The 18225-nt window shown below is 37.0% G+C and overlaps 1 protein-coding gene across 10 annotated transcripts in view; it reads left to right on the top strand.

Moving 5' to 3' along the window:
* LOC134844147 (muscle calcium channel subunit alpha-1-like) overlaps window positions 1-17814 on the top strand; it is a 181873-nt gene extending 164059 nt beyond the window's left edge. For 4 of the 10 annotated variants that reach the window (XM_063860689.1, XM_063860697.1, XM_063860679.1 and 1 more), the window contains 11 exons: window positions 585-681; window positions 857-959; window positions 5298-5336; window positions 9513-9614; window positions 10119-10611; window positions 10859-11222; window positions 11487-11963; window positions 12222-12512; window positions 12983-13246; window positions 16641-16823; window positions 16985-17814. In XM_063860689.1, the coding sequence (XP_063716759.1) occupies window positions 585-681; window positions 857-959; window positions 5298-5336; window positions 9513-9614; window positions 10119-10611; window positions 10859-11222; window positions 11487-11963; window positions 12222-12512; window positions 12983-13246; window positions 16641-16823; window positions 16985-17260 (2689 nt within the window). In that variant the 3' untranslated portion in view covers window positions 17261-17814. Of the gene's footprint in view, window positions 1-584; window positions 682-856; window positions 960-5297; window positions 5337-7028; window positions 7062-9512; window positions 9615-10118; window positions 10612-10858; window positions 11223-11486; window positions 11964-12221; window positions 12513-12600; window positions 12623-12982; window positions 13247-16640; window positions 16824-16984 lie in introns of those variants that run through there. The other 6 variants (XM_063860730.1, XM_063860721.1, XM_063860706.1 and 3 more) reach the window with 5 other exon arrangements.
* Window positions 17815-18225: the final 411 nt, after the last annotated feature.

The following is an 18225-nucleotide window of genomic DNA, read 5'->3' on the forward strand; positions in this document are numbered from 1 at the left end:
ACAGGTCACAGTCAGATTTGACACAAGGACCTTTGCGTCCCAGGCGTATTCGTTACCTCCATGCTAAAAGGATCGGAGACAATAATAAATTTGATTTAATTATGAAACAAGGTACCAGTAGAGATGAGTTTAAAATTCCAGATGAGATGGGTCATGAGAAAAAAGTTAGATACGAGAAAAAAGTCTGGTACCCGATTGCAATACCCGATTGCAATAAACAGATGGAATCGATTGATACTATATAGACCATTCCGTAAACAGAAAGATATTCAGGCTTAAATCGTAAGACTTTTCTTTCCGAAGAAGTTTCCTTCCCGGCTGTGGAAAGTATACGCCGTCTGTTGATTGCTTAGCTGCAAAATGGCCATGCCTCGTCGAACATAAAAAAAATGTCACCAGAACAAAATGTAACGGTAATGCTTGAAAATAAAATTGAAAAAGAGAAACCTGATATTTTCTTGTTTCCAGGACTTTTTTCCAGGACATTTTACTTTTCGGACAAACATTTCTGACAGGCGATTGCTCATCATGCTAATGTTCCTGCACCTCAATATTAATTACCACTAAATTTTGTTTTGTTTCAGAGGGAGAATCAAGCATTTAGATGTGGTAACACTTCTTAGAAAAATCTCGCCGCCTCTTGGGTTTGGCCACTTGTGTCCGCATAGATTAGCTTGCAAGGTAATTTACAAATAAACGTTAAATTTTTTGTAATTTTTTTGTTTCTCCGAATCTCTCTGATGTTTTTTTTGCCGTTATCAAATTGTTCGCGTTAAATCGTGGCGACGTATTGATGAAAATGTTATTGAAGTTGACAAGTTGGACAAACAAGTATCTGAGCTGTTCGGTATTTTAGCGATTGGTGTCGATGAACATGCCCTTGAACAGTGACGGCACTGTTTGCTTCAACGCCACGCTTTTCGCACTTGTTCGGACAAACCTGAAAATCAAAACTGAAGGTAATTACCCAATTTTAGATATTATGTCACGAAAAAACAAACACTTTAGATTACTTATTACGTTTTTAAAACTGAAACATTCATCTTTACCTAAGCTAGTTAATTTTGGTATAGATTTAAGTTACCGCAACAGTCAGTTTGTGTTATATAGATTGTTACGAGATTAGATGAATATTTATATCATAAAATTCCGGATCTGCTGCTTTCATGCTTTGTATGAAGCACCCTATTTAGAATACCCTGTCAGTTTAAGTTACCATTTAGATTAAATAAGGATTAGATGTCAAATTGACCTACGTTTTTTTTGGAAAAGAATGGGTCGTCCATCTGCTGATCCTTAAATTTTTATTTATTCCATGTTAGTCATAAATTCATAAAGATCATAATTTCCATTCACTTTATAGTTGACAGTAAGTAATATTTCGTGGAAGGTAACAACGGTGATTGCTTCGCGGCATCACCCATACTATGTTTCACCTCTGACGCCGCTTACTTGATTGAAGGCGCATCGCATCGTTTGGCTACATATACGTACACTATCATGGGTTTTTCTGTGTTGATTTGTTGTTTGCGATGGACCTGAAACGTTTTACATCTATTACCACTCGCATATTATTAGATCTTATTAACATCTGACAAAAAAGTTTCTCGTAGTTACTCATATACACAGTTTCATCCATACTTATATACTTATGATGATAACATAAACTTGTTGGCACTTGTTCACATTTACTGCTGACTTCATGTTGCGATGTGATGTAATTTTGATTTGTTGGAGCGCCGTGGGCAGTGTACTTAAGCAGAAACGTTCTAAGAGCAGAATGCCGGCAAATCGTTTTCCAAATACAATTTTAACTCCTAGCTTAAGTTTTTTCAAAATTTGATTTTTATTCGATGATTCTAAATTCGATAAACGTAATAAAAGGTCGCGATGATTTTTGCATTTCGAAAGTTGAGTTTTTTTTTATTATAGCCCCTCCAGCCTAGTAGCAAAAAATATATAATTTCTCCAGTTTGTCAATTCTTAATTGCTTTTAAAACAGATCGTGTGCTTTCATTTGTAAGTGCATTCAAGAACAAGTGAATCAAAGCTTTATTAGCACTGAGCTTAGCTCTGCGTAGAGTTATTAGGTTTGCATAAATTAAAAAAGATGCACACGCTAATTCACTGTGCATTTTTACCGATTTAATATATGCCGAAGCCTATCAGGCCGAAAGAAAAGAAAATAAAAAGATAACAAAAATCGGAAAAAAAACATTCAAGACTAATAAAAAGTTCTTAGGTACCACTCACCCTCAAAACACACACACGCACACAGAAATTTTTTTCTCTCGTGGAACGACGCAATATGAGGCCAAAAAATTGATATAAAATAGGCCGAAACCTATCAGGTCGAAAAAAAAATTAAAAAAAAAAACAAAAAAAATGAAATTTTAATATTTTGAATCGGTAAAAATACAACCAAAATACAAAGCAGTTTCGAATAGGTTAGATAGTTTAAATACTAACTTGCATAGAATAATTCTACAGAGGTGAATTTGTTGCTAATAGAGGCTTCCAGCAAATGATTCATATGAACAAAGCTATTTACAGAAAAAAGTCGAGTACCCAATTGCAGTAAACTTGCTTATCGCAGGGAAAATAATTCCCTACAGATTTTAAAAAATACTTCTTGATCCATTTTTTTTTGAGTAAGTTAGTAGTTTTCTTTTTGAGAGCGAATGGTTTTTAATCCAGAACAAGACTTTTATTCAGTAAAGAACTTTTTTTTACAAATCTGTAAGAACTTGACCTTGCCCTATTATGCTTTATTATGAAACCTCAGTAACTTCCAAGCACTTCCTATTTGATCTGGTGGTAGTGGTAAAGTGCGAGAATTGGCCGCCTAATGATTCGGGTTCGAATCCCGGCTGGACAAAGTTTTTAACTAGAGCTTGAATGTTTTCTGGAAAAATTGAATAGTCGGACCATCGTTTGTCTGCTTTTTTGTCGGTTTTCCAAATCATGTCCTTCGCTTGAAGGCTCCCGGACTTTTAATTGTTTTAGAATGCGGTATGTAACGATGCAGGAATTTCAGGATTTTGTAAAATTTTTGTGCTTACAGGTCCTTGGGCCTTGATGATTTCTGCATATCGGCCGAATTGCCTCATAAAAGTTCGTTTATCGAAAATAGATTTTAATGCGTGTTTGTGCTCCGGGGAATCTAACAACTTGGAGTTGTACAATTTTTGATTGCTTATAATTTTCTATCACTTTTCTTTTGGCTCAACGGACGTCTACCCAAGTATTGTCTTTCTAGTTCCCAATTGATAAATTTTCTATCCGTGCCAATTTACCGTTGGGCATTATTTTTATGGGTTTTTCAACAAGTTTTTATCAAATTTCACTTCATTTGAGATAAAAATTTGTAAATGAAAGTTTTTGACCTTTTTTAAAAAGTGTATATTTTTTTCACTTTGTGAATTCCGTCGCATTTCCTACCCGCTAGCTTACAATGCTATGCGTGTGCGTTATATCTTTGAAGACCAGCGTGTAAAGAAATTTTAACAATTATAATTATTTTTCAAACTGAAACATATTTTGTTTCATTGGAATAATTTGTTTGATGAAACTCCAAAAGTGGCATACATATTTTAGAATCACAAGCGTAAAGAAAAACAGTTGTTTTTCGGTTTTCCTTAGTTCATTTTGAGATTTTCGTTATATGTGTCCGAAATGATACAGAGTTTCGCTACACCCGTTTTGAAGCAGCCCCAGCGTTTTAACCGGCCCTTAAACTTCGAGTTTTGCCTCAACTTGTAATCGGGTACAAGATTATTCCCCGTTAACAGTTTTGCCGTAAAAATTCGCTCTTGAAATGTTCCTGGCTATCAAATCCCTGACGGTTTTTGCACATTTAGCTTGGAGGTACGCCTTTTCCTGGGGCGACCAAGTTGCTAGATTCGATAAAGGCCGGAAGCTGATTTTTTTTCAAATTGAATATTTTTGGAACGTTTAAACGGTCTATCGGCTGACTTTCCTAAGCATGGACCTTTATTCTGATTGAAGCAAAATATACTATATTTGAAATACGTTATGATTTATTCTTTTATTATTTTAAGTTACCACCTATGAATTGCTATAATTTAATTTTTTTTTCGCTTTAAAAATTCCTTTTTTGCTCGGCCTAACTAGTTTCGTCTAATGCTATATCGGCTAAGTTGCCCTATATTATTTCTTTTGATGGGATAGCATATCCTTTTTCGTCTGAAGGGCGAAGTTATTTTTTCAAGCATAAAGTCTGAGTTTCAAAATTTTTTATAGCTCAAAAACTTTTGTGACCATTTTTTTCGGCCCAGCTGTCGTCTACCGAAGTATGATCTGCTTAGTTACCACTTGGTAGATTTTCTTTCATTACCAATTTAACTCTGGAAACTGTGCTTCTCGGCATGTCGTCTGCAAGTTGAACTTGAACACCCGAGACGAGAGAATAAAAATTTTGGTTGATGTTTTTTCGATATTTTTTTCAGATGTTTTCGACTCATTGTCTCAATTTTTTCTGACTATATCCTGTGTTAAAGATATTAACAAACTGCTTAAATAATTCGGACTCCAGCCATTCTGCCTATTACGCGGCATTTTGTTGTTGTTATGTTTGCTCATGTGCGACTCCTATAATCACAAAGCAATACGTAGCCGTAGTGAGGACAGGCTCACAAAAGTAAAGTAATGATGATTTGGTCTGAAATAGCGGAAAGGAGCTGGTGTACCTCACTGAATTGATCACATGCGCGCGCCATTTATCACGTGTCATCATTTCCTGTTGTGATTGATTACTCATCAAATGATTGGCGCTGGAATATGTATATCAAAATAGTTTGTTACCTCATTTCCATGTGCAAAGGTTTTGATAGGTTTTTGCGGAATAGTTAAACAATTTTGATTTTGAAAAAACCTTATTTTTCAATCTCCAAGTGGATAATTATTAAGTTTGTATGCGACAAAGCGTTGATAGCTGAACAGAGATTTCGACTCGGATAGTGTTAGCATTAAAAACAAAGTATGTGCTTCTGAACAGTTCATTTAAATATTAGTTTCTCAAATCTATCGCTTATTCGTGACTTAATTATAGCCAGTGCGAGCTTTTCTATGCTTCTTTTTTCTCCACTTCATGTCGGCGACATCGCGAGATGAAAATATTTTTGATGTTTCGTTAGTATGAATATCAAAAATAATAAAAATTATTAATACCAAAACCCGCCGGTTCAATATCATCCAAGTCTTTTCAGATGAGAACCCTAGAAGATAAGCTATGACTTAGAGCGGCCTTAATAAAGATAACGTAGTTTATGATACAGGCGTCTCCTACGCGGGAAGACGGCGTTCCTTAGCCAGAGGTAACTAGAACATAAATTGGATCGAACCTAAATTTGGTATCCGTATTACGCAACCATGAATTAAACTTGAGATGAAGTTGAAGCACTGCGGATACCTTTGCTGAAGTTTTTCTCGAAGATAATTGAGCCAATGAATTCTTTTTACTGTTCAAGTTTGACAATGATGTGATTTAAATGTTTGAAAAATTGAATTTTGAGCAAATGTGTTGGTGGTGCTTTGACTTAGTCTAACTTGATATTGTACTGCAATGCAATGGCACCACAGGCTATGTTGTCGTACCTTTTCGGTTGTGCTAGGATTGAGTTCTCGAACAACACATTTACCCCCTAGCAAGTGTAATTGGCTCAATATTAATTGCTATCAACTTAACAAACCCCCCCCCCCATCGAAAAAGGACATTTTTGGCTCTGACCCTCAAAGTATGTATCCGTTTTACAATTTGTTAGCACAATTTTGGATTATTATAACGCTTGAAACATTTATAATTAAATGATTGATGTCAACACTTAGTTCGAGATATAGAAATGTAAAACAGTAGGCAGGGTTTCCCCTGTAAGCGAATCAGCATGGTCGGGGAAGGGGAATTGTTGAGCTGATCCTTTGATTTTTATATTACATCTAGGTATGCCAATCGCTTTAAACATAACTTCCCAAGTTGGTTTTTGCATTGAGTAAAATTTTTAAGTTCCGTTTCATTAAAGCATTAAAATAGCGCCTTAAACCGAAAGCCTTAAAATGAAAATTATATATTTTGAAATGCAAGCTCGACTTTTTAGAAAACATACAATGATTCAAAGGCATATACTCTTTTGATTTTATAACCTATGTTTGTATTTGAAGTATACCAAAATGATATTTTCTTACACTGCTAGTTTCTGCTTGTCTTCTGAAGCTTGGACCTGAAAATGATCAACTTGAAAAGTATACGCTTCTGACTGTTGTTCTATATAAGAAACTGTGCTTCGATATACTCACTTATTTCATGGTAGGTTTGTAACAAATCGAGTTCAAAATTATAGAAAGCGGGTAAAACAGTCAAACGCGACAAAATGTCTATAATTAACATATGTTTCTCAAAAAAGTTTGGAACTATCTTTGCTATTCGCTTTTGGCAGCAGTCACGATAATAATCGGTTACTTAAAACATCTCAGAGTTGTGCTTTTGATTTTCTGTTGCAGCTTTGAACAACAGGACTGTTAGTTTCTTAGATTCCAGAAACTCGAATTAAATGTTCATGAATGCTTTTTCTCTCAGGTGCTTAATTATGGGGATTATTATTATCGATGGAGGGGGTCTGATTTGCTACCAACAAATCAGTAATGGGGGAGTCCTAAATTATCAGTTTTTTGAAAATATGTACGGCAAGATATTAAATCCAATTCAAATTTTACATCAAAGCACCATCACCATCATTGAGTCTGGGACACATCGGTCTCTGGTTCGATCCCAGGTTTTGACAATATTTAAAGGGGTGGGGGATATGGGGGTACTTTTTCCCGGGACCCTAATTTATTGGGCGAAATCATGTATGGGGTCCGAATATTTAAGCACCTGAGGGTACCGCTTATACTCTGAACCGCTCTAATAATTATTTATTCGTTTAGGGGATTCAAAATTGTTAGCTTTGATTTGATTTTCTCGAGGATTGTTTTTGATTTAATTCAATTTGTTGAACAATTCTGCTTCGCAGCACAACTCGGTCCAATTTCCGAAAAGACCAAAGGTATGCATGAACAAATTTATTACTTGCGGGAGGTGGTCGTTAATTCTGATGAGGCTGCCACTTACCGAGGCTGATGAAGTTAATTTCACTTTGGGCTTTTAATTTATTTTAATTTAGTTTATGCTTTGGTTGGGTGCGTGGGTTTGATCACCTGAGTTTGTCCGCTGCTTATGCTTATTGCTCAAAATTTTGAAAACTCATCGCTTTCATCAAAATTATTCACGCAGTTATGAAACTGCAGAGCTCAGGTTCATCCGAATCGAGCTCTTGAGTTCAATTTAGCTGGAGTCCGGGGCTAAAAACAACAACAACACTTTAAGTGTTGTGAAAGATTCATCTTGATAAATTTGTCCGGAAGTTCCAACATAGAATCCGGTCATAGAGTTAATTTATGTGACCGTTCGATTTATCCGATCGGATATTATTTAAAGACTTAAAATAATATTTTTTGCAATTACTTAAAAAATTTTATTTTCTGCATCCCCTCAGCGGACATTTTAAAAACGACTATTGGTTGTTGAATTTGAAAAAATGGGGGAATGCTTTTGTCTGCTTTAGTTTTTCCTCTATGCAATAAACGATCTAACATATTGTGACCTAGTTTTTCAACATTAAACAAAGCACTGATGAATGACATCTTTCCATGCATTTATGACTATCTATTTAACTTAACAATAATACGAATAAAAAAGGCATTTTTTCTACGAAAATTGTTAAGCTAAGGTGAATTGCGCCGCAAAACGTATTCGATATTAAAACGAGACACTCTGTTTACTGAAGTAATCACAAATCCGAAGCAAATTATATCAATTAAAATCAGATGTACGTCGATAACTTTAAAAAAAAACATTTATTAGACGAAAATAATATCAACAAGACCGCTCGAATCAAAAGACAAAGCCCTGAATTTTCAGATTAATTCCCTTAGTATCTTGTTTAATGTAGTTTTTGTTAAGTACAAGTATAATTTTGCAAAAATTGATTTTTTTTAAAACCGTCCGCCGCACGTAATTTCAAGACAATTGCTTTAATTCTGCGTCTGGTTGCTCACTTTTTTTTGCTTGGACCAATTAGTTGTCAGGGCGGTTTTATTTTAAAAAAATGGATGAACGCAAAATTAATTTGTCATAAAATTTTTGGTGTTCTTTGTAAAATCAAAAATGCTTTCATTTGCAAATTATTGACAGGATGTAAATATGCTTTTAATTTTATATGCGACGTACAGCGACGCTTGTTTAAAGTGTTCTAGGGCTTCGCTTATTCTCGACCCATTTAGCAGACATGTAATCAATCAGTTTCATGAAGTCATAGGAAACACCGCTCTAACTGCTTTTTTCCTCCAGTTTGGTTAATAGCACTCACTCAAAGGTTTTTTTTTCTAAACAAATTTATGTACATCAATTAATTTCGTACACCTAATGTATGCTTCATAGCTTTTTAAGATAGCTAGCTGCCGGTTTTAAATAAGAAACATCTTGCGTAGTAACACAAAAAAAATTACTGAAATTAATGAACAGAAATAAATTGAGGGAAAGTTGATAGGTTATATCAATATTGAGAAAAAACCGTGTTTGCAAACCTCTCTACAAACAAGCAATTATTATACACTTGGCCTCGAATAGTTTTGCTTCAAATTGAAGTCTAAAACGCTTAACTCTTGATACTGCTCTGCTTTTCGTCACGATTGGTTAAAACTAGTCGGATCTATGTTTGAAAGATCGCACCTGATGGTCACTGTTGGAAATGAGTCAGTTTGTTACATAACATTTGATCACGCACTGTTTTGTTTTAACTTATGGGATACACTGGAGGTTTGTATATACTACCCCACTTATATAATAAAATGAAGATGGGCCTGCTCTCCTATGACATCCATGCACACGCTAACACACCGCCTCTGAGCATAACTTGATTTATTATTACCCAAACCAACTGCAAACTGTTATTAACTCTTATCACCACAACATAAGCATAAACAGACCAATGTGATCGGTCGGTCAATCAGTTCAACTGTTTAATTTCACTACCCCAATCTGTTTTGAAGAAGAAAAAAACGTTCTAGTTTGACATGAAAATATTCTAAAAAATGAAAATATCTTACTGGAAAAGCAGCAAATACTTTTTGTTTTATCTTTACAATTTTTTCGTAATTAGAGCCCATTGTAAGAGCTTCGACGATATCAAGACGCATTTAAGTTTCAGTTGAATTTTAAACATTACTCATTGAAGTTGAAGGGACATTGATATTTATTAGCGCCTCACTTAAATCCAAAGGAATGGCGAAAAAAGCATGCTATGTAAGATTTTTAGTTGCGCTTAAGGTACCTTACCCAGGACAACTTTTTGCACTTTCAAAACCTTTTTGAATTTTGCAGTCCTTGCAATTGAACTGAATCCATTACCAAGTTTGATTCCAGTGAAAGAAGGTAATAATGTGACTTTATTTTCTAGGTAACATAGACGAAGCCAACGAGGAACTGAGGGCGGTGATCAAGAAGATCTGGAAGCGCACTTCGCCCCAATTGTTAAACCAAGTCGTACCGCCACCAGGAGGTTACATAATAATACAAATATCACTTTCAGTTTCGTATCGCATTGTAATTTTATCAGCTCTCGGCAATTTCATAAGAAAATGTAACCTAGATACCATCATACCAGAAGAAAAAAACTAGGTTGGATTCGAATCCCAAACTCCGGATCAGAAGTGAGACTTAGAACTAGAGTTTTCGGAAATCGTAGATTATTCGCGTAGAGTCTTGTTTTGTAGAGTTTTGTTTTGACAGGGAACTACGATTGAACGTGGCACATTAGCATAAATGGATATATTTAAGAATAATTCTGGTATCAATTTAAACAAAAAATGAACAATTTAATTCCAGTTTTTCTGTTATTTAAACTATATACTGAATCATCCATCCTCTTCAATGAATTTAAAGTGCAGTCGTTTTCAAAATTCTGCGATTAAATTGACTTCAAAGCGCCTTAAGTCAAATTCTATCAATTTTTCTAATTAAGCTAAGTAGATTTCATTTTAACACATGTCACATTCACTTGCAGGAGACGATGATGTAACAGTTGGCAAATTCTATGCCACTTTTCTCATACAAGACTACTTCCGTCGATTCAAAAAACGAAAGCAACAAATTGCTGAGAAACAGGGCAAGGCGGGCGCACTACAGGCTGGACTCCGACAACTTCAGGAGTTTGCCCCGGAACTGAAGAGAGCTATATCTGGGAACCTGGAGGAGATGGAAAAGGAGGAACCGGAACATCGAAGAAACCACGGACTCTTCGGCAACGTTTTCAACGCCGTTCGTAGGTCCTCTAGCGCCAGCAAACGAGGAGGAAGTTTCAGAGGGGGTGAAAGCAGTCGAACTGCTTCCGTTTCAGACAACGCAAACAGAAGATCAATCCAATCGCCGTTCCAGCGTGAAACGTCAGCGGAACCGATAGTGAGTAGGAATTCGAGCATGCGCAGGACTCCATCGCCCAAGCAGAGTCCACCCGCGAGAAGGAGAGTTCGAAAAGAACGTGACTTTGACCGCATCAAGTAAGTCGATTAAACGTATAATCTTATCGGTTATTCTTGCTTTTCTTGTTCATACCATTGAGTTCTCATTTATTTATTTGAATTATAGTATCTGCAATTTTCCGCAGTTAAGCCTCGCGCATAAACAAAAAAAGCATCTGGGTCGAAGGACTTCGAAACTCCTCAGGGGCAATGAAATCTGCGCAACAAAACTCTTCTGTTGGTTTAGGGCTCCAGACTTCAGCTTCATTTTAATTAAATGTTTCAGGAGAGAGTCTCTGACTGATGAGCATGCAAACTTGTCTGACCTGCCAATCACCGTGAATGTCGAGGGCCCATCTCGCCACACGAGCACAGAAGACGTCAACTCCGTGAGTCAGTCGGAAGACCACTCTTTCCAGAAACCCCCTAAAAGATATAGCAATCCACGCTTCTCGCGTCCATTCGACGACTACAGTATTGAAGAAAGCGACAGTGAGTTTGACCAGGGTCAGAAAATGATGTCCCCGCCCGGAAAGGGATACATTGAGTCTTCCAGGACAATCACCCCAATTACAGAACAACCCCCGTCGCCAGATTACTCCAGCAGTCCCGACGAAGATTCACCTACTAACACGCAGCGAACGAGCAAGGTAAGTGTCTAATAGCCGCTTATTTGAGATTTCTATGTGGTTGTTTTGAACACAACTTTCAGACCCAAGACTGTGTGCTCTTATCCAAATTTTTTTATTTCGAAAACTTACATTTACTTTTCAAAGAAGCTTACCTGAGGAATACGTACCTTGCATTTTAATTGCTATTAATAACCACTAATTTTGCAACTTTGACTGAGTTGTTTTTGTTTTGCTTGCTGATTTGAAATCATTAACTAACGAGTGTCCAATTAACAATTCCAGTTCACATTCGGTGACCTCGAAGAAGACGGCGACGAAATTTGGATGACGCCGAAAAACTCCTTCACAAACATCGCCTCGCGGACAGGTGCTTCGGCACCAGGTGCTAGATGTCCGAAACACGCAGCTGCAGAATACCTCGCCGCCACACACCTGTTGCGCCATCATCACCATCATTATTCTTTGAACTCAACAGGTGTAATAGGACCCAGTGGAAACCAAGTTGGAGCTCCTAACGTCGGCGGGATCCCGAATCATCATCAACATCAGTCTAGTTTAGCCCAACAGTCTCCACACGTGCATAATCACACATTTGGTTCTAACGCGGCAGCAATTTCTGCCCACCATGCCTTAGTGCACGGGCGACATGGGGCTGTGGGTCACACTGGGTTCGGGCCGAACCAGATTCCGCAGTCTATCAAAAAGCTTTACAGCCGGATGCCGACTAACGATCACGCAAGCTCACTCTCTCTACATTCGGTTGGTGTGACGTCACTAGCATTTTTATTCATTTACTCGACCACTACTAAAAGTTCTAAAAAGGCTACTTTTACTAACTAAAAAAGGCGAATTAACTAGAAGATGATTTCTTAATTGGTAAGTTGCAGAATTCTTAATCGGTGTTGCACTGTAGAAATTTACGAAGTTTTGAGATTAAGAATGTTTATCGTACTTGTGGACTGCTCTTAACTAATTCAACATTACACCTTAAATTAACTGATAATAATTTTGAACCAGCTGCGACCGTTATCTGAGATCAAAAAGGCTAAGTTCCCAGCGCCCTCACTCCCCGCTGCCCTGTCGCACTACCAAAGCCACGGACACTTGCAAGACCCCTCCCATCTCCAGCCTCAATCTCATAACCAGACAGGTCCCATTCCCCCTCTTCAAATGAGAGGCGACCAGAGATTGCTCTCTGAGTGTGGCGAAAACCCACCGAGGCTGTACAAACCCCAAAATGCCGGAGCAGCCCAAAATAGCAGATATAGACCCCGACTTTTGCGTCAACAGACGACGCCCGCAGTCTATGTAAGGACTCGAGTATATGTAAAACAATTGTGAGATTTGCTTGAATCAATGGACGTAATTACTTTGCAAGTTGCTTGGTTTTCCACAGCGATATTTCCCTTCTGAATACTGTATGTTTGTCTATTCGTTTCCGCGCAGCCACATCCATTTACGCCTTTGCGTTCATAACATCGCCAAAGACAGATCGTTCCATCACATATGTTGACTCCCAGTTTTTTCTAAATGTTCACTTTCAGTCACTTCAGAAAAATTGAACGCTGGAAAATTGTTGAAAAGCATCATGTTTAGTGTTGCAGCAGTCATCGGCAGGCAAACATCAAATTAGCTTCAAAAGCATACAATCATTCATGTTGCATATTTCAACGAAATCGAGTCTCATCCCTTTGTCACAGCAATTATTCCCCTATATTTGCAATTATTATAAATATAAAGCTAATGTTATAAAATTGATATTTATGGGCAATTTTCAGAACCACGCGGCTCATTTACAACATCATCAGCAGCAACAGCAGGGCCCCGTGAACAACTTCAATCACCCAGGTGCTAACCACGTGAACAGCAACACTAACGGACTGCCAGGGGGCGTGGCAGGTCCCAACAGCATGCGCAATAAGGGGGGCCAAGGGGACTATGCACTGCACAAACACCTGCTGGAAACAGCCAGTCTGCCCAATGGATCCGGAGATCCGAGTCAACAGAGAACACAGGGAAGTGCCAACAACCTTCTCAGAGAAGTTAGTCCTTTTCAAGACCATTTATTTACGAGGCAAACTATCAATATACCAAGCATTCAATTTTTGCGGAAAGCTCCTGTTGTGCACATCATTAAGACACACATGCAGCGGTTTTGGTTACTTGCCTGGGCTAAGAAAAGTTTTCCCACCCTCAAGCATCGAACACTGATAATAAGGCCTCGATTTAGTCACTGAGAGGCAGATACTTTAAGTCGTTCCCCAATTGCTCTCCAAGATTCTATTTAGACAGAGTTAATCTTTTACAATCTCAAGGCAAATTTGAGATTGCCTGCACGCTGACAGAAGCAAAAATGTAACGCAAAATCATACCGAAATATGGTCTTCAAATTATTGGGTGGATTTTAAGAAAGTTTTCGAATTAATTTGGTCGTTTGTAGGCCGACCAAATTAATTTTCTACGTTTCCCTTACTAAACTCTATAAAACCACATAACAAAATTTTCTGCGCCGCAGGCGAATTTTTGAGAATAGGCCAAAAATTGGAGAAAGTCTGACTTGAAACCAAAATTTTTTCTACGACCAGATTTAAACACTGATACATTTCTCGATGTCCTTGTCTGCTTCATCTAGGAAAAGGTGCACCTAAAATCATTGTAACTTTTGTAGGAGCTAGTAACGCGCTTATATGATGACCTAAAAGGTTCGATAGGAAAAAAACTGCCTTTGTTTAGCTATGAATTAAAGCGACTGGAAATTCGATCCATATTATAGGCATCATTTTGGTGGGATATGGGAGCGATTAGTTCAGATTGCTAAACAAACAATCGTTAAATAACAAAACTTACGCTGGACTTTTTAAATATTGTTTTACTGAAACAAAATCACTGTTGAACTCCAGACTTACAACAAATTTTGCTGATATCAGCGAAAAAAAAGAATCACTCAATCCTAATCATTTTTCTTAAATTCGTCATCCCTTCAGCAACCTACCACGTCAAAATTTCGAAGACCGGCTGCCACTCCGATTTGAAAACTTGTTCATACAATAACTTTTGCGCAATCTTATCTGGCGGATACTAAAATACATACAGCTACTTACTGCAGCGAAACAAGATGCGACTTGTAGAACAATGGCTACAAAAGGGAGATATGAATCCTAAAAGATCTGAGTCAGCGTAGAATATAGCCATTGGGACGAGTCACAGTGGTCATATTCCACTGCCACAGTGGGTGAAAATCCTGCTCGAAATGGGACTACCCGAGTAATGACTGCATCTACGTAACTTTTGATCGTCCGGCTAGCGTGTTCGCACGCGTTTTTTTTTTTTTGCTCCATTCAAAAACTGCCTCGACCCACGCTCTTATTTAACGCTCTTGTTTATTCTGTAACATTCAAAACATAATAAAGTACAGAAGCGAAGCAGAGCTTCCCATCATTTGCAATACAACATTACAAAGCAACTCAGCCCACAGAAATAGCAGCGAAAATCTGCATCTACCAAAATTTCTCTTTTTGTTTTGATTAAACTTTTTGATTCCAATGAGCAAAATTGAACGCATTTTTTCTTCGAGTTATTGTTGTTTCTCTGCAACTCCCTAAGATATAGAGTTGAATTTCATACAGATTCTTGATGAAACTATTTGATAGGAAGTTGCCTGATCAAAAATTGAGAAATATGGTTTTGCCGGCATGAAAAAGCCAGTTTATTATAAATTGTTTTAGAGGTGTTCTTGCTTTAAACATATCTTTGGAAACTATCTAACCAGAAGGGATTCAACCCCCTCAACAGCCAAAGTCCCCTCTTTGGCATTATTTTACACAGAAGTGAAGCAAATACACAGAGACGATACAAAAAAAGAAAGTCACTAAGTCAGAAAAAAAATCGAAAATGCCGAAAAAACTAGGTCTATCAAAATTAATAAGGCTAGTTGCGAAACAAAAACATGCCAAGACACTAGAATGTTAAACGAGCGGCGAAATAATTTTACCAAGCGGTGGCAAAGCCAAAAATACTTAAGCAGAAACTTTTTAAGCCGAAAAAAATCAGCAAAACTAAAACAGAAAATATAAAGAATTAAGTCACACTTGCCCTCAAAAAACACACTCAAAACTTTATTTGCTCGTCAAATGAAACAATATGAGGTCTTTAAGCTGATTGTAACGTACTGCGCTTTATTTGAGCACTTAATGATATTGCACTTTATTTGAGCTCTTATACAATTGAATTTATTTTTCGGATGCGTGTTGTTAGTCCGTCCGACGTCCCCTGATGTTATTGAAAACGGAGATTGCAAACTTTAATTCAAAGTTAATTCGCCTGGTTTTGGTGGCTGAATATATTTTGACAGTATTGACAAGATTAGCATCTAACATACCATGAACTTTACTTTACATCACGCTATTTATAAAAATCAACAGCACGCCACTAATCAAAGTTCAATGTCTTTACTTACAAAGCTGGCCAAAAAAATTGTGAAAAGTATAAAGAATAGTAAAAAGTTATTAAGTCCCTCTCACCCTCAAAACACACGCACATACTAACTTTTTTTGCTCGTCGAAAAACGCAACTTGAGGCCAGGACTCTGATTTTACATTGGCCGAAAACTATTAATTCTATTAAGGTTTTTAGCATTTTGTGCTATCCAGAGGGGAGCATAAAATTTATACTTTCCTTGAAACTAATATAGATCATCAAGCCTATAAAATATAAGCCGAATTCATTTGGGCAGCATAAAATTTTTCAGCAAAAAAAAAAGAAAATTTACGAAGTCAAAGTTAGTGAACTTTCAAACATCAGAAGAAAATCAAAACACTACAAACAACTACAATGGAGCTTGCGTACAGAAAAAAAAACAATTTTACGATGTAGCGTTTAAGCCAACACATATAAGCAGACAAAAATTAAAGACAATAATTTTTTTGAAACGTAATCAGGTACTATCAATTCACAATTTTTTTTATTATTGAGATTATTTGGAGAGAAAGACACTTCTTTAAGCACCGAAGGAACTTTCAAAAATTTATCATTTTTAAATATTGAATGATATTTTTTTTCTGTTTTGTTCTCCACCTGGTTTTTGAAGCCTGGTTAAACGCTTCCCTGGCACGAAAAGTTTCAAATTGAAAACATAATTAATAATCTAACTGATCTTCGTTTTATTATTCATCTAACATGGAAAACTGTAATCTTTGAGTAGTATTAAAGTCATTACTTATGTTCTAAAGTTATCTCTAAGCTCATCTCTCCCCAAAACGCTCAAAAAACGACATAATGCCAAAAATGGGGAAGATATATATTTTTAAGCAGTCGTGGTCGGAGCTTTCTGGGTTATTTAAAAGTGTGACCTAAATGTGTCAACAAAACAAACCCATTGCGAAAACTTTATATTGGTCTCCTGCTTTATGGCATTTTGACATTTAAAATAATTTTTAGATGTTCTCAAAAGAGACCTGGTTCGACGACAAACTAATTCCAATAGCCAAGCGGGAATTGGCAGAAGCCTATGAGCTGACAGACGACCAGCTGGACTCTCTGGCAGCTGACCTCCTCAAAACATCTACGCAGCACGAGCATCATCATCACTTGCAGCAGCTCAACAATCTCCAGCAGCAACAGGTGTGTTTTTGAAGGCAGATAGATGTTTTGTTGAAGTTTTAAACGAATTCTATTGCCACATTGGGTTTGACGCCGGTCGCAAGATGATTTGCTTTGAAGGCTTTGTAAATCTTATCTGACCTACGTCTATCCGGGTTCTTTTAGCAGATTTTCTTTAATAGATGTCGCCGCAGCAGATGCACATGAATGGCAATTTAGCCCAGCCAGGGGGCTTCCAGATGCCCCATCCTCGTCTGAAACAACAACAGCCAATGGGTTCAGGGGGTATGATGGTGCCTTCAGACAGCAGACAATCGATGCATAATCACCAACCGCAGCAAAATCCCAATATGCTATACGCCACCCAACCGAACATGACCAATGCCTTCCACAACAAAAACTCAAATGACGACAACCAAGTTAACCTTAATGACACTGGCTTCATTAGGACTTACTGATTGGTTGATAACTATCATAAATTGCATACTCTCCTAACCTTTTACTGTCCTTCCTAGGCGTCAAAAACTGTTAATTTCAAATTTCAGTCTTCCTTGAAATCCTAAATTTGCAAAACAAAAATTATGGTTCAACCGGATGACATATTTCGCCACGTAAGAAATGGGACACTACTAGGTTAAGGTCAATATCTAGTCTTTTGATTCTTTTGAAGTAATGTGATGTGATCATCCCTTCAAGTGTTCAACTGCCCTTAAAGGAAAGCTTTCGCAACCCCAGATGCTTATTTTTTGACGATTAACTGCGAATCTAAATGTGCAATACAACTTCTACTTAATACTTAAATCTTATTTTCATTTCACAAATGCTATTTGCAAATACACCACAAATTCTCCTTATAGATGGTTCAAAAATATTCGCTCTCAACTTGTGGCACGATGAATTGAACTCTAAAAAAAATGTTCTTAATTGTTCACATTCGAAATTCGCTCATTTTTTATCCTGCATGCTTTGTACTTTTTAGATGATTTTAAATTAATTCAGAATCTTATTCAGGTTTTTCGTTTTCAAGTTAACTAAAAATAAGCTGAGAGATTCTAATATCAAATTGAGAGGATCGAAATTCAACATTTCGATATATAAACTAATAAGAATGAATCAAAGAAAAATACGAAAAAGCGGCTAGGCTGCGATGGCAGAAAAAATGGTAACGAATATCTCGAAGAGCGCGTTGTTAAAAACTACCCTGTCGAACAAAAATTTGGGCTCATTTGAAGAAACATGTGATCCAACTTTTTTATGCGCAGCATTTTAGAATAAAATCTGTAGAACAGTTCACAAAAAATCCACATTTTAAGAAATCCATATTTTAAAAATTTTAACCGTTTGTTCGAAATTTTTAAATTTCAATCGGGAACAACGTTGCCGAATCTGAAATCAAGGGTGCAATGGAAGAACAAAATGTAAG

Source organism: Symsagittifera roscoffensis, chromosome 1 (assembly GCF_963678635.1).
Source record: "Symsagittifera roscoffensis chromosome 1, txSymRosc1.1, whole genome shotgun sequence".
NCBI lineage: Eukaryota > Metazoa > Xenacoelomorpha > Acoela > Convolutidae > Symsagittifera > Symsagittifera roscoffensis.